Source organism: Electrophorus electricus, chromosome 3 (assembly GCF_041902795.1).
Source record: "Electrophorus electricus isolate QZ-2024a chromosome 3, ASM4190279v1, whole genome shotgun sequence".
In the NCBI taxonomy this organism is placed as follows: Eukaryota; Metazoa; Chordata; class Actinopteri; order Gymnotiformes; family Gymnotidae; genus Electrophorus; species Electrophorus electricus.
In genome coordinates this window covers 28,102,118-28,126,559 of record NC_137499.1, presented here as the reverse complement: position 1 = coordinate 28,126,559, position 24,442 = coordinate 28,102,118, and the positions used below count along the sequence as shown (strand labels likewise).

Here is a 24,442-nt window from a genome sequence, read left to right as displayed (position 1 = left end):
TCATCTCCTCTAACTAATCTTCAGCTTTTTGCCTTTCTCTCTTTCTCTCTCTTTGGCCGGTACTGCCAAAGCTACTGCTAACCAGAGTTTGTGTGTATGTGTGTGTGTGTGTGTGTGTGTGTGTGTGTGTGTGTGTGTGTGTGTGTGTGTGTGTGTGTGTGTGTGTGTGTGTGTGTGTGTGTGTGTGTGCACGCACGTGTGCATGTTCATGTGTATGTGCCTGTGCACACGTGAGTTTGCGCCACAGAGAAAGAGAGCGAGTGCAATGAATGACCTGAAAATGAGAGCCTAACTATCGTGCCTTTTGTGTGTGTGTGTGTGTGTGTGTGTGTGTGTGTGTGTGTGTGTGTGTGTGTGTGTGTGTGTACTCGCGCTCGCTGGAAAGGGCCGTGTAGCAGCGCGGGGGTGTGATATACGACAGGGCCACGTGCTGCCTGGCTTTACTAAATCACCCGGGATGCCTCCAGTATCACAGGACATCCGTCTTGGTTCCGGCACTGCTGAGCGTCCTCCATCACCTCGTGTGGAGTAACCTGCCTAACGTGAGAAGGTGCCGTGTCCCTCTCATGGCCTTCCTTAAACAGCTCATTCCTGTTGCAGCTTCACTATTTGTATAAGTGGACACGCTAAGAAAAGCGTTTACAGGCGTTCCGAGGGAAGCATGCTTGAGTTTACACTTGAAATGGCCTTCTGAAGTGGAGTGGGATTTTTTTTTATGGCTCTGAAAGCCACACAGCATACTGGTCTTTGTTGACTGGCCATTTGCTTCCAGATTTCTTTTTCTTTTATTTGGAGCAGTGATGAGAGGAGCAGGGAGCCGCGAACGCTTTTGGTTGGCTTCCTCCACGCCGCGCAACATGAGTGCCTCTGCTTTCCTGCGCGGTAGAAGAAAAATCTGAAGTCAAAAATAAAATGAAATCATTTTACGTTTGTGTGCTTTCAGAAGATTCGAATTCCACTTCTCTTCTGACAAAAAAAAAAACCCCAAAAAACCCCACAACCGTTTGTTAAAGCGGCAAGAGCGGGAAATGCAGAGGACAGTGAGAGAGAGAGAGAGAGAAAGAGAGAGAGAGAGAGAGAGAGACAAAGAGAGAGAGAGAGTTTGTAACGGGAGAGAGAAAACCTAGGGAGAGCACAAAGATTTCGGCGCATGGCATTCGCTAACGTTAGCTCCCTCCTCCGGTTCCAGCCCTCCCTTCTCTCCCACACACACACTCACTCACTCACACACACACACTCACACACACACGTTCACTACACACACCCTCATCCATAATTGATGCTTGCTCTGGGTCGGTGCTGCAGGGCTTGGGACTACAGCTGCTTGCTTTATGGAGGATAAAGAAAGCAAGATGGTGGAGCAGGTATTTTTTTTCCCCTCTTATTTTGCTTACCAAGCGTCTTCCTGTAGTTTCTTTCTCTTTTCTACCTCCTCGCATCCCTTTTGTGCTGTGGCTGCAGTCTAATGCGGGCGGTGTGGCCGCACGCGCGCGTGTGCGTGTGTGTGTGTGTGTGTGTGTGTGTGTGTGTGTGAGAGAGAGAGCGAGAGGGTCTGAGAGCGCATGTGTGCATATGTGTGGGAGAAAGAGAGTGTGAGAGAGAGAGAGAGAGAGAGAGAGAGAAAGTGTGTGTGCGCATTGGAGAAAGAGGGAGCCCCCTTCTGCTACTCTTTTCAGGCTGTCTTATCAGCAGCTGGTTCGCTTTCTTCCATGCCTGTACTGCTCTTTCGCCCTCTCTCACCCCCACCCCCACCCCCGCCTCCCTCTCCTCTGCCGGCTCCGTTTCACGTTTGTCTCGGTGGCTGAAATTACAAATTTAGCAGCCAGCTGCAGTGCCAGTCATTTTCGCAGAGCCAGGCTGCGCGGGCAGCCTCGCCCCCCTCGCAATCGCCCCCCACCCCACCACGGGCCGGCGTGGAGCTCGGGAGCGGAGGCTACGCGGGGTGATTTTCAACCGCAAACGGCCCTCCGGCCGCAGGACGGTGGGAGACTGAACCGCCACACTCCCCGTTAGCACTCTGAGTGCCCATTTTTGCTGAAAGCTTTCCTTTTGTGTTAAAATCAGCAGTGTGGCGTTTGTGGATTCGTGTACGTGTCTCGCTTCATCCAGTGCGGGCGGTCCTGTGTGACGTGTCCCTCCTGGGTAAAAAAAAACAAAAAAAAAAGAAACAGCTTTTATTTGAAAGGGTTTATATGTTTAAAGGTGCCATAAGGACAAAAGTGGCAGAAGCTCTCTCTAACCCCCCACTCCGGCGTGTGAGATTAGGACTGAGTGCTGTCATGAAAAGCAAACGAAAAGCAAAAGAAAAGCTGGCCCTGTGTCTTATCACGCCTGGTCCGTTCGCGCAGCGTTAGCCTGCGAGCCGAGTGGCGAGGAGCAGTGAGTCTAGCGCACTGCCACGTAAAGCACACTTGAGGGCCTCCGAATGTGGTTGTCATTAGGGTGGAGGCCAGAGTGTTCAGCCAAGCCTGACTGCCTGCCTGCTCCTTGCCTCTACTGGCCAGCAGCTGTTTTACGGAGGCCTCCACCAGCTCCACCGGGGCCAGCGGAGCGGTGGGGTGGGGTGTGTGGTCGGAGCCAGACGGTCGCCGTGGCAATGCCGGTTCTCCGTCGTATCTGCAGAACCCGCCGGCGCTGGAGGGCCCACTTCCAGAGATCTCTGCTCTGCTCTCCTCCTTTGGTTTCTTTGTCTTTCTGTCTCGTCTTCTTTGTTAATCACACCATTTTCCTTCCTTCTTTCTGTTCTTTCTTCGCCTTGCTTTTTACGTTTTCTTTCTTTCTTTTTGCTTTTCCTCTTCCTTCGGTTTACTCTTTATCACTTTCCTCTGCTTTTTCTTCCCCCCCTCTTTTCCTCCATCCCCGCCTCCCGCCCTCCCCTTCGCGTCTTTGACACTTGTGCTTTAAGAGGTTTAACACCTCCAGATCGAATGATAGCCTAATTATTATGGCGTGAAGCGTCAGCTTTTGAATCTGGGGAAGGTGCTATGTAAAGTGCTGATGGTGTGAACTGCCAGCAGTGGGATGTGTGTGTAACATCTGCTTGGCGAGCAGCGGGGAGGTTTTATACACAGCCGTTTATAGAGTAGCACCTCGCCGTGCATCTGGGACCCGCTTCCCAGCCAGGCGGGGAGGGGAGGTGAGGAGAGGAGAAGTGAGGGGAGGGGAGGTGAGGAGAGGAGAGGAGAGGAGAGGAGAGGTGAGGTGAGGTGAGGAGAGGAGGAAAGGAGGGCTTGTTTTGTTATAAGAAGCTGTTACTACATTACTAGTGTGTACACTTTCCATTTACAGCTGCTGAACAGTGTGCGATCTTACACACACTGCATTTGTTTGTGTGTGTGTGTGTGTGTGTGTGTGTGTGTGTGTGTGTGTGTGTGTGTGTGTGTGAGGTGCAGGATCAAAACGCTTCCCTTTCAAGGTTGAAAGATGCAAATGGCCGGATGGTGATGTCACAGATTGTGCCCCCTCCACCCCACCCCCTGCAGATTGATTTTTTAAAAAACATTTTATGCAGTGTTTTACGTTAAGTGCACTTTCAACAGAAGTAATCTACTTCTGCAGGAGGACAGCAGCACAGAGTTCGGCTCGACACGAAACTGCATCAACATGGAAAGAGTTTTTATTATTATTATTATTTATTTAGATAAAGCAGCATTTCTTGCAAATGGATATCATATCTTATAGGAAATCTGCATAAAGCAATTCCGGATGGTGTCATTTATTTGTACGCTGTTATTTGTACGATGCCCACGACTGCAGGCCGTACGACTCGAGCCACAAACGGCTTTTGTGCCCGCGCTAACGCAGCTTTGTTTATTGATAGCGCGGGCGCTAATGTAGAACTCTCGTAGCCGTTCAGTCTCGGCATGCAAAGTGGAAATTCGCGGTGGATTTGCTGCCCAGCCCTGAGACGTCTCCATGCCTAAGTGGATAATCCTGGCGCTTTGGCGGCGGCCGAGCAGAGCCTGATCGAATAAGAAAGCTCCGCTCGAAATGAACGTCTTCTGCGAGCTGTGTGCGGACGCGTGTGTCAGTAGACGGGCTTGTTTATTAGTTAGCGCTGGCGGTGAAATTCGATTCGGCCCCCGAGTTCGAGGTTGTCCGAGGCTTCCTTAGTGGCCACTGCGGCTGGTCGGGACTGTGGGAAAGACTCCTGCTTTCAGCAGGCTTCAGTAAAAATGAAGAAGGAAAAAAAAAGTCACAAGCTTCTGCATTCGTTGCGGACATATGTTGGCTATTGGCAGTGCTTGGCTAGACTGTAAATCCATCTCTTGCTCCTGAGAACTTGAGAAGACCAAAGACGTCTTTCCTAGCAAAACAATGCCAGCGAAGCATACGCAAAGCAGCAGTCTCATCTTCCACATCTGCTGTCGCGGATTATATCACAAATATCGATGCCGCAGCCGTACGCTAGCCAGGACTGGGTGCATTATTTTAGGGCTCGCGTGTGTGTGAGCATGGGGAGCTCCAGCGCTGCCCTACTGCATGCTCTAACCCCCTCTCTCCCCTTCCGCTCTGCTCTTTAGGGTAATCAGGACACCCCAGCGCCCCCGGAACCCATGGCCCAGCCGTACCCCTCGGCCCAGTTCGCCCCCGCCCAGAACGGCATCCCCGCCGAGTACCCGGCATCTCACCCGCACCCGGGCCCGGACTACCCGGGGCAGACTCCGGTGCCAGAGCACCCCCTGAACATGTACCCCACGGCACAGACACACAGCGAGCCCAGCGCAGACACCAGCGTACAGACTGTCTCCGGCACCGCCACAGTAAGAGTCTGGCAGAAGATGGACACACACACACACACCTAGCCACCACACTCTATCTATATCTCAGTTTGTCTGTCTGTCTGTCTTTACTTGCATCATTTTCTCCCTGTCTATTGCTATCTCACTGTCTGTCTGTCTGTCTGTCTCTCTCTCTCTCTCTCTCTCTCTCTCTAGCTTGGGGTTTGGAATTGAGTCGCTCTTTCAGATCATCCCTTTTAGTGCATCAGTGGCTCATGCTGTTTGAATCTTTCATATGTTTTAGGGCATTGCCTTTAATAATTGAATGTCTTGGTGTTCATTCACTAACTGGAGTTCAAAGCCTTTCACAACTTTCAAGGGGAGGGGGGGATGTGCCCTTCAATAGTTTTGGAACCATTTTCAAAGAATATCACTTCTTCTAGAGTGCGGCGCAAGTTAACAGAGAGGTGAAACCTCACTTGACCTTCTTTGTAGCAGTTTTAGTTTTTAGTTTTATTCATTAGTTGTTTGTTCATTTTCCATAAAAACATGTAAAACTAGATTATTGAAATTAAGCAGAGATAACTTTCAATCCCTGCTTTTTTATAATGAAGGAAAATGTGACTGTCTTTTCCGCGCCATGGCAGGACCAGCTGTTTCTGTGTGCTCTACCTTTACTTTCATGTTTCTTTTTAGTGGCGAGGAGAAAGAGAGCAAAAGCACATCTGGAAACTCCATTACCCCACCCCCATTCCACCCTCTCTCTCTCTCTCTGCCTCTTTCCTTTCCTCGCAGCCTGTAGGGTTATAGGGAGAAGGCCAAACTGCGCCGCTGTCCAAAACTATGACCTCATCTGCCTTGACTTGTTTTTAAAGCAATGTCATTTTTTCGCAGTTCTCTCTCTAACTATCACGGAAAGGGGATTCCGAACTCTCCCGCTCCCGTCCGCGTGCCGGCTTCCAGAAATCGTGAAACCTTGGCTGCGCTGCCGTACCACAACGCCAGTCCCTGGCGGGGGCGATAGCGGTCGCTGCGTGCGCCGGTGTGTGTGTGGCATGCCTGGGGGGGGGGGCGCTGTACAGCTGCTCTCCTCTCTGCCCAGGGAGAGCCAGAGTTGGCCTCGTTGGCCTCGGCCACTTCCCCTACAGTGGGCGGGTCTTCAGGACTGGAAGGCCTAGTCTGAGGATAGTGGTGGTCGAATCATACAGTCATTGGTTGTGTTGCATGCCAGGAGCAGACTTTTATTTTGAAAACCTCACTGTTCTATGATATGTCAGTACTGCTTGCCGACCCACTGCGTGTTTTTTATGTTGTTGTTTTTTTTAAACACCTGTATAAAAATATTGTATATGTTTTTGCAGTGGCTGGATGCATAGATTAAATGATAAGCAATTTTTGTGTGTGCATGAGAGAGGCGGTGGGGGGGGGGGGGTTTGTTAAGCGTGTTTCCTTTATGGAACTTTTTCTGTTTGTCCCTTTTTTGTTGTTGTTGATATTGAACAGGATGAGCAGTGAAACCAGATCCATATGCTTCATTCCATGCCCCATAGATGAATCATTTGAGGCAAAAAAACAATGGCAAAAAAACCACAATCTATTATTCTTTATTTATTCTTTTTTGGTATTTGTTTATTTTCACATTTGAAACAGTCCTTTGTGGGGGGAATGACACAACACAGATGGTATGCGTTATGAAGTGTCAGCTGTTTGCATGTTATATACACACAGGCTGTATTTTAACTTGGCAAGCAGCCTGGGATTGTTTGGGGATAGGAAATCTTCCTCTTATTTTAACTGGGTTGAGTAACCCCCTATAGCCGGATTCAGGCTTCTGTCATAAGTTTTTTTTCCTCCCCTGTTCAATATGACATGGCTAAAATATATATTTAGTGGACTTTCTCTGTTGTAGATTATCTTTACAGGAGCCCCCTCATTTGAAAGCCATGATTAAACAAAACAGGCAGATCAATTGGGAGCAATTTAATTAGGCCACATTTCCCTTCACCTCTCGGCCCTCTGGGAAGTGTAGTATTATAGCCAACACTCGTCCTTGTGTGCCTCTTTTTTCCCTGTCCAAGCCTGCCATATGTGTAGGTGCATGAGGCCCTCTCGTTTCATCAGTTGTGTGTATGTGTGTGTATACACTTGCACGCACGAACATCCTTGTCGCTGTTTGCCATTTAACGCCCAGTGTGAGATCAATGACTGGTAAACACTCTCAACTCCAGCGTGCCTGATCAGTCCTTGACTGGCTCTCGCTGGCTGAGGTGGTGTCCTCTCAGAGCAGCTGGCTTTATCACACTAAACCCCCATCCCTTTCCGCATCGTCGCCGCTCTCCTCTTACACACACGCCTGTCCCGCCGTTTTTCCTTACTACCCACTTTTAGAATCAATCACGGTTTATCATGATTAGATGGATTGTACTCGTGTCGTGCGTTTCTCCGGCAACTCGACTCGCGAAAGCGCTCGGCCGGCCCGCGCCTATCTGTGTTAGGTAGCTGCGCTCGATAGCATCGCGCATATCTGTCCGCGCAGGGCTACAGCGCCGTACCTCGGCGCGCCCACCGCCTCGCTCCGTTCGCTCTGCGCGAATCTCTTCCAGCCTCCCGAGCGCACGGCGACCCGGCGACGACACAAAGGGACCCCCGCATTTCGCGCCCCAAAAGATCGCTCCCCCGGCGCAGCCCTGCAGTGTGTCCGCGGCCGTGCCACGCCCCTAACACAGACACGATCAATTAATCGATTTCAAAATCGATTAATTGAGCCGTTACCGCCGCCGCGCCCACAGACTGTGAAATAAGATCTTTAGGCGCCGACGTACATCCGCGGCAAGCAGCAGGCTCGGGCGTGGAGCGCGTCTCCTTCCTCCCCGCTGTTTTATTGGAGGGGCCATAAAGCAGAAAGCGCGTATTTCCAATTATGATCCCGCGCTCATCTCTTCTGCAGGGCTCCTCGCCGTCATTAAAGCGCGCCTCGCGCGGGCCCGGGGAAGGTGCAATTTTGCGAACGCAATAAGAGCCCGCACACATCTCGTCACTTTCACATTCGATGGTTTACTGTGCCACTTTGCCAGTTGATCTCCCTTTGTTCTTCGAGCTCTGCGTTCAGGAGTGGGCGTTGTTTTGTTTATGACTTGTAATAACACGCGACAGCTCCCCCCCCCCCCCCCCTTCATGTCTTGAAAGACCACCGGAGCAATTCTTCAGGCCTTCTCCTTCTCTCGTTTTTAGCTGCGTCCATACGGCTTGGCGTGTATAATCACTATGATGATGTGATATACATATTCAGATAGGCAGGGAGTCTTTTTTCCCCCTTCATTCCAGCATGGGTATATGAGTGGCATTTTTGTGACTGTTGTTAGAATAGCCCAAAGCAGTTTCTTAGATTATACCACACACACACACGGGTGCAGTTCCTCTGCAGCTTGTTTTAATGCAGACATCCATGCATGTGATGGAGACAGGCAGCATTATAGTGTAAGACGGTACCAGCTGCGTCAGGATTGGAAAAGTGAGGGACTTGCTGAAGGATGAAGAATGACTGTGGCCTTCTCCAAGTTTTTGAAAAAATGTCTCGGGGTGCTGCTCTAAGCTCCAGACCCACTTGCTTCTTCTTATGATGAAGCAGAACTAACAATAATAAACACACACACACACACACACACACAAGAAGAGGAAAAAGGCAAGCTGCAGCAATTCTCTCTCCAGCTAATGCTTGTACACACAAACCACACACATTTACATACACACATACACCCCTCCCACACCCCTTAAAGACTAGCACACGCACCACGGGCATAGGTTTAGACCCTCTCTTTTTGCTGGCATGAGTCCTGACAAAAGGCAGATAGACACAGGGAGCTGGCCAGCAGTCATGTGTAGCTCCAGAGAGGGAGGGAGGGAGGGAGGGAGGGAGAGAGAGAGAAAGAGAGAGAGAGAAATAGGGAAGCAGCCATGTCACTTTTCGCCCACAGCCTCCACAAGAGGCGGTCTGCCTTGGCCTCAACCCCTCACACGCACTGCCATAGTCACTTGTGCCACGTGTGCGTGTGTGTGCACGCATACGCGCGTGCTGTGGTTTACATGTGTTTTTTGTATTGGCGTGTTCATGGGAAGCAGCAGCAGGTGTTGAACAGAAGCTCCAGAGCTAGTGTTCTTAATATGGAAGTATGGGCGGTGGTTCCTCGGGCCCTAAAGGAGAACCGGGAGGAGGGCCAGTGCCGTGTACTAATCCAAACGAACAGCAGCTCTAACACTGACAGTCTCTGCCCATTACACCACCACTGACTCCAGCTTATTCCAAGGCCAGAAAGAAGACACCCGCTTAAAGGGTACAATATACACTAGGTAATGTAACATAGCATTAACCTTCAGTCTCTAACTGCTCCCCCGTGCTCTCTCTTGACCCCCACCCCCTGCTTCCTGTTCTTCGTTTTCTTCTCTCATTCTCTGCACCTCAGCAGACAGACGACGCAGCACAGACAGACAGCCAGCAACAGACACAGTCGTCCGAAAGCACGGAAAGCAAGACACAGCCCAAGAGGCTCCATGTCTCCAACATCCCTTTCAGGTTCAGAGATCCAGACCTCAGGCAAATGTTCGGAGTAAGTAGCCCCACCCCCCACGCCCCCAGTCAAACATCTCGCTGTCAGGTATCACAGTAAATCTGGTTCCTGCGCTCGAGGGCTATGCTGTTCTGCCATCCTTTCACCACAGAAGATGTGAAGGCTTATTTAGGTGTGTGTGGGGCGGAGCTGGCCTGAAAACACATCTGAAATGCAATGTTTTTGCCCCCGGATAAGCTACCTAAGATGTGTTAAGCCTGACATTCTGTAAAAAATAAGAAACGTGAAATAAAAGGAAAAGAGGGGAAAAAAAGATTTCTGTGACATGCAGGCTAGTTCCTGGACTCCGGCAACACAAGCTTTCAGATAACAACCTGCCTGCCGTAACGCGTCGCAGGTACATTTGGGCGGCCATCTTAACCAGGCGACGTTGGTGTTTTGAAGTTTTAAGCTCTGTCATATGTGATCTATTCTGTTACGACCTGTCTGAACTTTGAACTGACACCTGGTAAACATGGAAAAGGCCCTTTGTAATTCTGATTCATATGTTTATCTTCTTTTCAGCAATTTGGTAAAATCTTAGACGTTGAGATCATTTTTAATGAGAGAGGATCGAAGGTATGAGCACATTTTATTCTATGCATGGCTTTTCTCACATATAATGAATTGAAATGCAGTACCTTTACATAATTGTGTTTATATGCTGTATTTGTTTACAATAAATATGTCCTATAGTAAATATGTGCTGATTGTCCTACTAGACTTAGTCCTTGTAGCCAATGTTGTACATGTCCATAACTTAACAGGAACACTACAGTGTTCAGTACTAAAATAACCAGAGTGTGTATTTTTTTATTCTAATGTCTAAGTTATAGTCTGAGTAACGTCTCTGTTATATACACATCAGTTGCTGGAGTCCCGCTCCCTTAGTCGAACACACTGACGCTTGGCGTCTCTGTGTTGTTTCTTTTATCCTCAGTTTCCTCTGAATTAGAGGCTGAACAGTTTAAAATAACGTCTAATCTGATCTCTCCCTCTCCAGAATCCTAAATTGAGTATCTTTAGTGTGGCATTAGGGAAAATCCCCCTTCTGACTGGCCAACATGACAGTGTTGTTCACACTGTTCTTTAGCTGTACGTGAACGATGGTGTCCTGTTTCAGTAGGGGGGTGTATTACAATGCATGTTAATGAGGGTTGCAGGGCACTCTGTGTTGTCGTTTGTCTTATGAATGTTTTTTTTCTTCTTCTTGCACAGTGATGATTTACAGCATTCAATTTTTATCCCTTTTGTTTTACTTTCATCTGTTACAAACTGTTAATAGTATCCTTTTTTTGTTTGTTTGTTTTGTTTAGGGATAATTTTTTTTTTTGTTTGTTTTTTTTGGAGGGGGGGGCTCCAACTTACCGTGACTTTTCTTGGGGATGACATTTTATTTTTCTCGTGTTTTCCTTAGAGGTTCTGACCCGAACTGTTTGAAATACTGTTCACGCCCTTGGTTTAATGGCCGCCCCGTCTCGCTGCTTGCATGGCGCAGGGGCGGGAAAAAAAAATCAGACAAAAACAAATCGAGCAGCAGGGAGGCGTGTAAACGCGGCGGCAGCAGTGACGTGTAAGCGCGGAGCTGCGGGCTCGAGCTGAAGCAGTCTTCTTCTTCTCATTTTGAGTTTGGATTTTGGTGTTGCGTGTGTTGGTTTGACTGTTTTGTTGGTCCTGGAGTGTGTGCTCTGACTGAATTAATGATGTGCATGTTGTTCTCCCCCCCACCCCCCCCTCTCCCGCCTGCATGCAGGGTTTTGGTTTCGTAACTTTCGAAAGTAGTGGTGATGCGGACAGGGCCAGGGAGAAATTACACGGCACGGTGGTAGAAGGCCGTAAAATAGAGGTGCATGTAACAAATATTTCCCTTCTCGAACGACTCCTTCTTTTGCTCTTGCTTTCTGTTCTCTCTGTTTTTGGTTTGTTGTTGCTGTTGCTGTTGCTGTTGTTGCTGTTGTTGTTGTTGTTGTTGTTTGTCTGTCTGATTTGTTTGGGGGGGTTTTTTTTGGTTCTCCTGTGTTTCGTTGCGTGTGCTTCACTCTCATTTCACTGTTCCAGATGCATCACTCCTGTGTTCACGTGTGCACCCCTCCCCCACCCTTCACTCGCTTTCACCTCCTGTTCTACACTCATTGATCTCTGACAGTTGCATCGCCGTAATAGACGACAGTTGCCGTCAGACCTGCGGTCAGTGCGTACGATCGTCTCACTCACCCAATTGGTTTTTTTTTTGTTGTTGTTTTTTTAGCTTTTTCTTTCTTTTTTTTGTCCTTTTGTTCCTCCTTCTTAAGAACATCCGTCGCCTTAACATGCCGATGGGTGTGGTGAGGCGCGAAACAGCGCGAGGTGTCCGCTCATGCCACGCAACCTCCGTTAGGGGCACTGCAGCCCAAGTCCGGCCGGAGCCCTAATCGGGCCGTGTGCGGCTCGCTCCGGAGACGTTGATGAAGGCCTCTGCTCCTTTCACACAGCAAGACATAACACCAAAAATAATCAGGATATAAAGAAAAGAAAAAAACCCCAAAGCTTGAGAGACAACCTCTGCGTAATGCAACTGTGAAGAAACAATGAGTAGCGTCGTCGCCCGATTCCCACTCAACACTGTCTCTTTTAAGGATTCTCTTTCTCTCTCTCTCGCTCTCTTTGGTTTTATTCATTTGCATATTTATTTATCTTTTAATTCCAATATGACGTCACCTTTAGTAAGATATGGCATATTTTGCTTCTCATTTCCCCTCCTTCTCCTACGGTAGCTCGTAGAGCCCTCACCAAACTCTCAGTAACCATGGTAGCAATACACACGTGGGGCGATGGTTCCGAATGGTAAGTGCAGAGATCCATCTGCCATCTCACGTACTCCGTGCTGAATCCACGTGCCCTTCCTTGTTATTGACTTGTTATTGAGTTCCTCGATGCAGTTCCTTATCTTGGTACACGTGTACTTGGGTGTACATTTAGATGCGTGAGAGGCACTGATTGAACCAGACTGACATGTGCACATCCTACTCAGATTGTTACCTTCCATTATTGTGTTAAACAGTGCACCCTTGTTTTTATTTTGTTTGTTTTGTTTTGTTTTGTTTTTTTTGTCCTTCCGTTAGTTGTCATTCAAGCTGGAATGAGATTTTTGCTTTCTCTTTCTTTTTCAGTTGGTTTTATTTTTTCTGGCGATGTCTGAATGCTAAATGTTGTTTGTTTTTTTTCCGTTTTTGTTTTTTTTTCTGTTTGTGTGTGTTTGTTCTTTCATGTGGTACATACTCTGGAGGTTTAGTGTATGTTGCCCAGTGCCTAACGCATCCGTCTGTCTGTCTGTCTGTCTTTTTTTTCCATTGGGACATCCTCTCTTCCGTTAACCCAGTCCTTCCGCCCTCTCCACTGCATGTCCGCTCATGTAAAATTGGTGTTTTATTGAGTGCTTTGAATGTTTTTCTTTGAGTGCACTTTGTGTGTGTTTTTGCCATGTTTTCTTTCAACTTGGTCATTATTCTGATATCGCATGCTGACGAATCTCTTAATAACTCTTGTACGTTTTTTTTCACCTGCTTTGTGTGTTCTTTTTTAAGTATTGACGAGTGCGATTTCTTCAAGTCCACTCTGTGTTATGACAACTGTAATGACTATGCTCAGATACTTACCGTAATGCATGCAAATGACCGGGACATTTTCAAATCTTTGAGCCAGCCTCGTTAGCACTGCTCCTGCTAACTTTGCCTTCTTTGTACTCAGGTAAACAATGCAACAGCACGAGTAATGACAAACAAGAAGACAGTCAACCCATATGCAAACGGTAAGGGCGCGGGACCTTGCACCAGTCCGCCAGTTTCACCAGCTCTTTTACCCTCCGGTGACGTTAGATAAATTGTTCGCGCCTCTGCGTGTTCTCGGCCCACACGTTTCAAATTCAGTTTCATCCGCTTCCTCAGACAAAGCAGGCCATCTAAATCACGTGTGTTTGACCATGACGGGGTGCTTCAGGTGTGAGAATTCTCTGGGTTTTGGAAACGCTCAGTCAGGTGGCCAGTGGAGCAGGTCTTTTGGCTCGAGTCAAAGCTGGCTGTAGGGACTCTTCTGGTACCCCACTAGCCATTTCTCCTTTTACAGTCAACGGCCAGGCGTTTCTTTGCCCTTACCTTCCTTAACTTTAACATTTTAACTTTAACCTTTACTTTTGACATGGTCACCCTCACTACTTTTTAAAGTAAGATTGTTGTGAAATAATTACTGTTGTTCTGCTTTAAAGCACATAACCAGCCAAGATACATTATCCATATGAATAGAGGCACTTCTGACACTTGCTTTGACAACACAAAGTAAACGCTTCTTTTCGTGTGAAACAATGACACTACAAGCTGAATCCACCGTCCCTCCGTTAGAGATGCACCCAGGACAGCGTTCTCAAATAAAAATGACATTCTTTTACACTGTAAGATGAATGAAGCAGCCCTTTCCTGACTGTTTGAAAGAAGTAAAGCAGGAAAGAGGAAAATATTTAAATGGAAAGATGATTACCAAGTGGACCATTGAGATGTCAGCTGGTATCTCGCTTTTTGTATGTTCGGTTGGTTGGTTTCTCTTTTTTTTTTGTGTTTGTTTTTTTGTTACCTTTGACAGGCCGTTTGTAAGACGCAGAGCCTGAGACATCACACCGCCGTTCAGTCTGGGCTGCTCGTGTAATGTGAAATTTACCCACGCCACTCTTCTGCTTCTCCTCTTCCTTTTAGGCTGGAAGTTGAATCCTGTCGTGGGTGCAGTCTACAGCCCAGAATTCTATGCAGGTAGGTGTGGACTGAACAACTCTTCCCTATTTATTGTGTTGTTGTTATTTGCCTTCTGCTCTCCGGTCAGCTGGTTGTACCATCTGGTTATGAAATTGCCTTCAACTTGGAAGACACAGGCACCAGATAAACCATCAGATATATCTGCCCACATTTAGTGTCAGCTGTGGGCTATAGAAGAAAATGGGAGCTTGTTCTTTCACTGTAGGATTTGTCTGGGGTGGATTACACCTCCGCTGTGGTGTTGCATCACTTTGGCGTTGCTGTTTCTGCTTTGGTTCTCACTGCCCTCACACACCTGATTCAGCTCACCAGCTAATGATCCTGAGCTAGTTCAGCGGTGTCGGAGCAATCAAGTGACCAAATGTTGCACTGCTGGTTAACGTCGGGTCTACGAGTGGGATACACCGCGTTAAAGAACATGGTAGCAAAACTTGCAATCATAATAAAGAAAAAAAGGAAAAAGTTTTGCAAACTACTTTATTACCTGGGAGTTAAAAAAAAGAAAAACTAACTGTAAAGGCTTCAGGGGTTTGGAAATGTATAACGTTAATCTGCAGTCTTTTGGTGTATGGCATCAGTGGGCGGAGCCCTTTTTCCTTAGGGGGAAGGGTGTCTCCCTGCTGCCATGGCAACGTGGGTCACTCAACCTGTAGGCAAACACATAACGGATCTCTGGTAACAACATTCACAGGAGGCAGTGGTCCTCCTTGGTCCTGCTCTCATCTTATTGGGCCTCAAACAGAGTGGGGGGTAGGGCGGAAAGAATGCTGACTCCGCCTCTTTTATTACGCTTAAAAATGAGGCTTTACACTAATAGGTCTGTAGGACAGGAGAGAAGGAGGAGCTCATAGGGGTGTCGAAGGTGCTGAAATATGTTTTGTAAATTAGAATCAATATTTTCCATTTCTCCAGTCGTTTGCCTAATTCGGTGTGCATTTGGTTAATTGTGAAATGGCTCAAAATCGATCGCTTTCGTCGTGCCTTTCAGCATCTCTGAGCGGCCTGCGCCGCACGAGAGCGGACGTGCCCGCGCGACCCGACAAACGCTTGGTCTGGGGGGTTTTGTTGTTGTTGTTGTTGTTGTTTGAGGTTTTTCTTTTCTTTGCCTGTCTTCATTCCAATTACTGTCTCATTAACACACTCTGTTTGGCTAAGAGCTAAACATAGCCGCTGGCACACTAGCAGCTCAGACTGCTGATGGGACGTGGCTGCGGCTGGGGGACCAATAAAAATGGAGCACCGGCCACGTCCATCCCTGAATGCGCACGTCCATCTCTGTTTTGCTCGCAGCGATTCAAACCGCAAGGTTCAAACCCTGCCACACCCCTTTACTGTTGAGAGAGGGCCCTGAGGCTCTCCGTTTATAGCCAGAACTCACCCCCCACCCCCTCACCCCAGACTGGACCGCACCTGTTGCTTCATGGAACCTCGAGCACTCATTAGTGCCCCTTTTGGTAGGGAGGGAGAGTGCCGCAAGACGGCCGGTAGCTCGCGCACCACTGCGATCTCTGGTCAAGCATTACATTTGAGCTGCCGCTTGAAAATGACACTTTGTGTCACTTTGCGCCTCGATACAAATTCAGTGCATCTCAACATGAAGGTGAATAGGGCTTTTTACAACAGGTGAATGTGGGTCCAGGCCCGTAATGAGTGGCCCATAAAGTAAAGAGAGACCCACAATGACAGTGGCAAGGAAAAACTTCCTAAACACTAGAGGAAGAAACCTTGAAAAGAGCCAGAACTCCGAAGGGGAACCCAAAATGAATAAAGTTTTAAGAAAAGTAAGTTTAGAAATGACTAATGAAATATAGCAAATGAAATATACAACAAAGGATAAGGAAGCCAAGCGAGTGTAATCATTAGGCAGAAGTATTCAGGTTACTCAGTGAGAGACGTCGAGGGGTTCCAGTCTGAGTCTGCACAGGAAGCGTCTATCAGGCTTGCAGAGGCAAGACAAGGCACGTTTATTTATATAGCACTTTTCATACATAGTGGCAGTTCCAAGTCAAAGAGGGAGGTTGGAATAGACTATTAACTAAAGCCTTCATGACACCCAGCCACGGTTTCTGATCTCACCAGGAGGGTGAGAGCTCCATGCAGATGGGCTGGTCAGGCACATGCAGGTGATTCCAGGGTGGTCACGCTTATCCACAGAGAGAGTGGTGCCAGTGCTACAGATTAAACATAAGCCACACAGTTGGAATGTACTGGGCAGATATATATATATGATTAATAGAGCAGCAGAGACCTCAGCGAGGAAATGGAAGACCCTTCACCACACACACGCACTTTTCAGATCTTCTCATCTGTCCTGCAACATCAGGTCCCGCACGGCAGGTGATCGGGCTGTGGTTCTGAGAAAGGGAAGGCGCCAGCGCAGGACCCTGTAGCCTAGCGCACGCCACTCTCTGACCCAACCTCTGTACGGCGGCGGCAGGACCTCGGGGTCCAGGGCACCCCCAGCTCTGGCGCCCGTAGCCCGACTCCCAAAGAGTCTTCTAGATAACGAGCTGAAGTGGCGGTCTCGGTGTGGGAGTGCAGGCGTGGTGGAGGGAAGAGCAAAGGGTTAAAGGTTTGGTCTGGCACGATCACAAATGATCAGCTCGGGTTTACTTTCTTTTTTATCTTTTTCCCATGACATCGTGTTTGCTGTGCTTTAATTAAGCCCAGGCTGGACGTTAGCCACGCGGACGTTAGCTAGGCTTGCTCCTGCGCCGTTGAACTCCCTCACCTGCTACGTGCCGCACTCGGCCAAGTCGCCGGCATTCATCCTTGGCACATGAAAGAAATTACACAAATGCCGACAGAAAGTGCACGCACACGCATGCTGCCACTGAAGTAGAATGGCTTTGCTTAGATGTGCTATCCTGGAGGACAGCGTGGCTTGTGGAGCGCGGCGCCTGCTCCTGTTGAAGGTGTACCGTTTTAATGCTGCATGGTGAAAGGCAGTGGGGAGAAACAATGGAGAATGACCCTGACACATGTAAGGAGATGATTAAACATGTACATTTAATTAAGTCCCTTTTTGTAGCTGCTTTTGAGCAGTGGGCTCACTTTGAGATAAAACACCATTCGGATTACAAAGCTGCTAATGACAGAACAGAGGGGGAGAAGTTTGTGTTGCCTTGGAAGCATCCCATTGTCTTGGGCTTTGCACGCAAATTACACTTAGCCATTACAAGTGAAAAAACAACAAAAAAGAAGAGCTCTTTCAAAGTCGATTTTTTTTATATATATATATACTCTGACATTTCTTATTTTACATCCTCATCTTTATGCAAATCCATTTTGCACTGCTGATGCTTTACCTGGAATATACACCCTTATTTATTTGTACACGCACGCAGACTGTGGCGCGTGCCTCTGCGTGCGTGCCTGTGTGTGTGTGTGGGGGGGGGGTTCCCCTTCTCCCCTTCTCCCCAACATCCACTCCGCGTCTTTTCGTCCACCACGTGGTAAGGCTGTCAGGGGGGCCAACGGGGCATTCCATGCTCCTGCCGTGTTTAGGAAGCTCAGGCTCCGCCCCCTTCGTCCCCTCCCCTATGCCCGGTCGGATGGCGATGAGAGAGAACCGCTCTGCGAAGCAATCGTGCGCCTTTACGGCCTCCGCGAGAAAGCGGCCTCCCGTCGGCACCGGCATCTGTTCCGGAGTAGCGGCCCTCTTCGTAATAAAGCGGGCGAGCGCCCCCTCCCCACTCCACGCCGTCGTTATTCATTCAGACCGTGGCTACCGCGCTGCTAATTCTGCCTCCCCCTTTTTCCTCTCGTTCTTTCTTTCAGCCCTGCTCTCGTTCCACTTCTTTTTTCCCTTTGCGTTCTCACTTTCTTTCCCCCTCAGTTGCTTGATCTCATTCTTTCTCCCTTTCTCATGCTCACTACCCCCCCCCTTTGCTGTTCTAAATGAAAGAGCATAATCTAAGTTGTTTATCCTGTAAATATTCATGCTAAATATATCACACATTTATTTTCCTCCACACCCATTCTACATATCAAAGAGAAACCACCGCAAATATGCAATCGTGTACACGCCATATTTCAAACATGGCTGTCAGATGGCTTGTCTGTGAAAGAGAGTCAGAGAGAAGAGGGTACTAAGGATGTTCACTACCTCGCGTTTAAAGCCCCAATGCCACCATTTCAGAATGCATCTCAGAATATCCTGTGTTTTCCGCCATGCCTGGTAATACCGCAGGCGAGCTTCCGTTCCCCAGCGGATAAGGCCACGGTTTAACGGTCTTTCTCCCTATTGGCTTAAATTCATTGCGTAAAAGAGAATAGGAAACACTTCAGCCGAAGCAGAGAAATAAACAGACCTCCACTGCCCCCGAGCTACACGGGCGCATTACACCCAAAGTGTTGCTAAATAAAATAACTGGGACAGAGATTCGCCTCCGTTCGACTCCGTTAGACTGTTGTAGAATGAGGAGACGGACATGAAGGTGTAGCTCCGGGCTCTCGCCCAGGGGCCGGGGATATTGAGCTGACAAAAGAAAGAAATGGAACAATTATTGTGTTCACCTTTTACCACGGGGTCTTATTTTGTGACTTTCACATTTCCATAAGCCAAATGAATGATTCAGTGTTTCTATTACACTTTTATTAGAGCTTGTTTTAAAAAAAAAAAAACAGCGTAATTGCACTGGAAGAATGGAACAGCGCCTCCTCCTCTACGGCCTGCTCCCGCCTCCGTTTCAGATCCCTCCTTTTGTGAGTCGTTTCCACCGTCGCGGCCCTGTTAATGTCGTCGATAAAGACGTCACTGCTTTGTCTCTCGATGCGCCACGACCTGTGCAGACGCTTGGCTCCTCTCGCTAGGGGAGCTTCCTGTCTAATTGGGAATCCAAAAAATGGCTATACAGGCTTTATTCTCAGTATATGCGGTGGTTTGAACTGACAATTCCAAAGCACAGTCCCGCCTTACATGCCAGACCCTGAGTTACTGATTTATTGCTTTATGTTAGTGTGTTTTATACAAAAAAATCAAAACAAGGTAGATAATGTATGACAACATACATTCTGGAGAAATGTTCAAAAATTCCCATGTTGTAAAAAGTGTTAGTACTTTATCTCTGATTGTTGTACCTAGGATTGTTCATCTATGCATGCATCATTGTCTTAACGGGATGAACTTGGACAGCCACGAGGTTTAGGTAAGCCCTTCTGTCCAAATGTCCATCCACAGGTATCAGAGGCCCCAGGCTGGGCCTACAAAGCAATCTCTCCACCATGACTCCGCCTCCGACAGGAAGGGCTCATCAATGGTGCTCGAGCTGCGATTTGTGCCCCTCCCAGTAGCAACTGTTTTCCTGTTTTCCTTAGACAGCAGTGGCACTCAGACTGGTCGGAGCGCCGACATTGTATGCGGCGGCAATTTGCTTGACTGTGTGCCGTCTGTTTGTTAGAATGATTCTTGACATCCTCCTCTGACCCCTTTCGTCAACGAGTTGTTTATTTCCACAGGATTCTCTTTCACTGGGTGTTTTTTCTGTTACCACGCTGTTCTCAGTATACTTGACAACGTTGCACGAGAAAACCCCACAAGGTTGGCTAGGTTGGGTAGGCTCTGGGTAGTCTAGTGGCGGTCACCTGCCTCCTTCACAGTTTCTCAGATTGCTCCATTTTCACATTCTAATGTGGATTCGCACTGAAACTGATCAACAGGAATGTGTCTAATTTCCATACAGGGATGTTCCAATCATGAAAGGGCTGGTAATAAAGAGGCCGTTCTGTGTGTGGGTGTGTGTGTGTGTGTGTGTGTGTGTGGGTGTGTGTGCGCATGGACAGTGCCCGGTTTCCCGTACCCAGCTGCCACAGCGGCGGCGGCATACAGAGGGGCACACTTACGAGGGAGAGGACGCACGGTGTACAACACATTCCGCGCAGCTGCACCCCCACCACACATCCCAGCATACGGAGGGTGAGTGTACACACACACACACACCTCTACATATCTATGTATGTTTGTGTGTGTGTGTGTGTGTGTGTATGTGTGTGTGCTGTGAAACCAGCAACCACAGAGGGCCACAATTTTGCTCTGTCACGCTGGTGTTCTGTATCTTTTGTAATGTTAACGGACTGTGTAAATTCCCCAAGAGATCGGAGCACCAGGCTGACCATGGGATGATCTTGCGGAGGGGTGGTTGTTGGGGGCGGGGGGGTGGGGTTTGGATGGAGCCGAGGTGGCGGAGCGGGGGGGGGGCATCTGCAGTGCACTTTTGTACATGTGCAGAAACCTTAGGAGAGCCAGGCGCCAGTTCTGCCAATCGCTCACCGAGATTCCCTACCATCTTTCAACTGGCAGAATCGATTACGGAGATGCGCAGCACACTTCAAATTGTTTTCAGTATAATAGAGTTACCATATATGAGAGTCATAGCTTGAATTACTTGTATGAACTCATTGCGGTTTATGAGAGGTGGCTGCAGTATGGAATGAGATGATTTCCAACGAGGCTCTGTGGAAGAGTACAATCTTACAGGGTCTCTGAAAACATACGGCCGCCACTAAATCAGTAATACATTTAACGATCAATATGAGTTCGAACAAGCTCCAAGCGTAAACATATGCTGCCGAAAGAAATAAATCCCTTAATTCAATTTAAAGTCGTTTTAAAAAAAAAACCTCCATTCCCTTTGATTAAATATTGTTCTGTAATTACGCCGTGATATGTTTTTCAGTACCTGTTTTAATTCTCATTAAGCTTCTTCCTTTCAGCAAAACAGTTTAATGTGAGTGCCATCTTTCTAAATGGATCAATCTAAATGAGAAATTGTTTTTTAGAGTGTTCATCTAGGCACCTTTATGGATGTACTTGGGTTATTTATTACTGCCTTATTGGAAGAGCCTTCTCTTACCGTGCTCTTCACTCAGCATGCACGCCTTTCGTCTCGCCAGATATGACTCCTGGGTTCGTTTGCATGATGCCGTGTACTAACGCGCACGGGGTTTTTTGTGCTTTGTGTCTCTGTGTGCATTTTTCCAGTGTCGTGTACCAGGATGGATTTTACGGTGCAGATATTTATGTAAGTACGAAGCGGCACACATGCATGCCTATGGCCCAGCCGCCCTGATCTGGACCAACACGCTGCCAGAGTCATCGCCTAATTGGCCAGTGGAGCCTCGCATGTGGCCCCGCCCCCACCTCATCGACTGCATCCTAATTTAAGCTTTTATCGGTCAGATATCGGCCCTGGGACTAGAGGGCGGGGCTCACTCAGCTCCTCCCTCTCTCTCTCCCTCTCTTTGTCTTTCACACTCTTTCGCTCCTCTGCTACACAAGCTAGCTAAAAAAGCACAGCACGCTTGCGGGTGTGTGTGTGCATAAGTAGCCATACATTTGCGTGTGTGTGCGCGTGAGCAACTTGCATGAGAATGCAGCGCCCCCCCAGTTCTGGCAGCACGAACCGCCCTTCGTGTGTGTGTCTGTGTGTGTGTGTGTGTGTGTGTGTGTGTGTGTGTGTGTGTCTGTAAGGGATTCAGGGAACAGAAAAGATGGGGTCAGCACAGCAGAGGGAGAATAAAGGAAGTGACAGAGTGTAAAGGAAGAGGAAGAGAGGCGGTCAGGGGTGCTCAACACCTGGGCCTTGTACTGTGGGTGCAGGCAGTCGCGTGCAGGGCAGCAGTGGACTGGCCGAGCAGAGCAGGGGCCCAGTTCTGCACGTGCTGCCGACCAGCGAATGAACGCGCACGCAGGAACGGCGGGACCATTCCAGCACGGTCACCTGTCCGTCCTGTTCCGCAGGCGCTGCATTCGCTAGAAACTAGCCAAGAGCGGTGTCGCCGCGAGTATCCCCGTAAATGTGCAGTTTCCCGGCAAATCTGCTGAGTGCCGTGGAATAAAGCCACGCCCGTACGAGGCAGCGTCTACTGCCGAGTGCAGGGAGGAGGGCTTAAGCAGACGACAGCCCAGCTCTCGTACGTGACCGCCGGTCTACACGCCACCGCGAGAGGAGGGTAAAAAAAAAAAAAACCTTTTGAAAGATTCCTGGGTTGCCTTAATGCGTAACTGTCAAATCCATTAGGGAAATCAAAACATTTGCCTCCAAATAAGAGATTTCAATTAAAGAGCAGAACTGCACCGGAGCACAGTGTTGCTTTCTCTCATATAGACACTAATAAATGGCACAGTGGGAACAGCTGTTTTAAAAGCAATAACAAGCGTTCGGAGAAGAAGGCTGAGGCACTCGCCTCAATTATTGTCTCTTTTGTTCGGTGAGCAGGTAGCGAACTGCACCAAATGGGTGGACGAACACACACCCACGCAGAAGTGCTCACACCGAGCCATGCGCTTCAGTGGTCCTGATAAACATCCTGTGTACACGTACACACACAGAGATACACACACACACACACACACAGATACACTTACAAACTGGCACTGCAGATAGATGGGAGTAGTCAGGATAGAAACTGAACCAGCAGAACGTGTCTCTCTTTTAGAAGCGCACACAGTTTTTCTTTTTCACTTACTCTTTCTCTCTCACTGTATCTGCCTCTCTCTCTCTCTCTCTCTCTCTCTCTCTCTCTCTCTCTCTCTCTCTCTCTCTCCCTCTCCCTCTCTCCCTCTCTTACTCTCTGTCTGACTCGCTGTTGTCACCGGAAGTCATAAAAATAAATAATGGCCCTCCCCTCCGCATACACGCCTCAGTAGTAAACTCCTGACCACCGCTCACGCGCCGCTCCCGTGAGCTGCCACTCTCCCCCTGCTCGGTTGCCCCTAGACAGGCGGAGGCCAATGAGACGGGCAGAGGCCGGAGAGACGGGCGGGGGCCGGGGAGACGGGCGGGGGCCGGGGAGACGGGCAGCCCGTTGACTGAAGGGGTCACCTGTGCAATCTCCCCACCGCCCACACGCTCATCACAGGACACGAACATGTGATCTCACCTCCCCCCTAACATGCCATCGCGCCCCTCCTACATGCAGGGACATTCTATTTATTCATTATTATCTATTTACTAAAGCGGCTGTCTGGAGAGCGTTGCTTTTTTTTGTTTTGTTTTTTTTTAAAGAAGTGAGTCATCATTGAGGGGAACCCCTGTTTGGAGCAGATGGGGAGCAGAGGCGGGTGTTACAAAGTGACACCCCGGAGGAGGAGAGAGAAAAGAGGATCAGAGGGAACTATGGCAAGTGTAGGAAGACAGAGGTCAGAGAGTTGCAGAGACAAACAATGAGTAAAAGGAGAATAGCGAGAAAGAGGGATGATGATGCACGGCAGGGCTGTGAGAAGGGCAGCAGGGCAGGCGGATTTAGTTTGGTGGGCACGCTGATGAGGTGGAGGGGTCTTTGGAGGGGAAACGGTGGTTCTTGCACCTTGGTTCATCACACACAGAACCCCCCCCCCCCCCACTTTGAGACAGAGTGCAATACTGCACACGGCCTGCCGGCACCGTGCGCCAGCCTGGTCCATTTAACTAATTGAACAGCCGATGTTACCCTTCCACATGTTTGAATTAGCATTTGGTGGTGGTGGTGGTGGTGGTGGTGTTGTTTAGGGGAGGAAAAAAGGTCCATGTAGTATGACAAAGATACATAATTAATCCTCCAACGCACGCATGAGAGGAATGAGGAAGTGGGTTGGCTTTCACACAGCGGCCATACAATGCCAGTTCTGTTTGGTAATTAGATCATGCATATTTAATAACAGTGATTATGTCACGCATTTCCACTCTTATTGAGCATGGCTTAAGTGCAGTGCTCGTTTGGTGAATTAAGCAGTGTTTACATTGTAAAGTCATTCAGAGAAAATGAATGCGAGAGAGGAGAGAGTAGTTGTCACATCTCATTGTGCATGAGTGTGTGTGTGTGTGTGTGTGTGTGTGTGTGTGTGTGCGCGCGCAGCACGCAGCACGCGGGTGTGTGTGCGTGTGTGAAAGCGCAGGCACAAGCGATCCATGGCTTTTCAACTCCATGAGCTACAGGCTTCGTAGCCTCCATCATCTGTCACGTCGCATGAACCCCAAAACAAAACAACCTCCCTCTGAAAAACAACTTTAAAAAATGTAAATAAGTGTTAAAAAAAATGTAAAAATGAACGTATCAAAGCAGATGTTGTTGCCCAGCGGGAAGTGGGAGTGAAGCAGCCATCAGAATGTCCTCTGTGTGTGCGTGTGTGTGTGTGTGTGCGTGTGTGCGTGTGCGTGCGTGTGTGTGCGTGTGCGTGCGTGTGTGTGTGTGCGTGTGCGTGTGTGTGTGCGTGTGCGTGTGCGTGTGTGTGTGTGTGTGTGTGTGTGTGTGTGTGTGTGTGTGTGTGCGCTGTGTTCCAGGGTGGCTACGCTGCTTACCGGTATGCGCAGCCTGCCACCGCTACTGCTGCTGCCTACAGTGACAGGTAAGATACCTG

General features: G+C 48.6%; 1 protein-coding gene across 16 annotated transcripts in view; it reads left to right on the top strand.

Moving 5' to 3' along the window:
- rbfox1 (RNA binding fox-1 homolog 1) overlaps positions 1 to 24,442 on the top strand; it is a 184,500-nt gene that overhangs the window by 148,322 nt on the left and 11,736 nt on the right. For 12 of the 16 annotated variants that reach the window (XM_035523560.2, XM_081710910.1, XM_081710908.1 and 9 more), the window contains 9 exons: positions 4,524 to 4,763; positions 9,182 to 9,325; positions 9,851 to 9,904; positions 11,079 to 11,171; positions 13,052 to 13,112; positions 14,047 to 14,100; positions 19,888 to 20,020; positions 21,086 to 21,125; positions 24,366 to 24,430. In XM_035523560.2, coding sequence (XP_035379453.1) covers positions 4,524 to 4,763; positions 9,182 to 9,325; positions 9,851 to 9,904; positions 11,079 to 11,171; positions 13,052 to 13,112; positions 14,047 to 14,100; positions 19,888 to 20,020; positions 21,086 to 21,125; positions 24,366 to 24,430 — 884 coding nt within the window. Of the gene's footprint in view, positions 1 to 1,198; positions 1,365 to 4,523; positions 4,764 to 9,181; positions 9,326 to 9,850; positions 9,905 to 11,078; positions 11,172 to 13,051; positions 13,113 to 14,046; positions 14,101 to 19,887; positions 20,021 to 21,085; positions 21,126 to 24,365; positions 24,431 to 24,442 lie in introns of those variants that run through there. The other 4 variants (XM_081710912.1, XM_035523573.2, XM_035523563.2 and 1 more) reach the window with 3 other exon arrangements.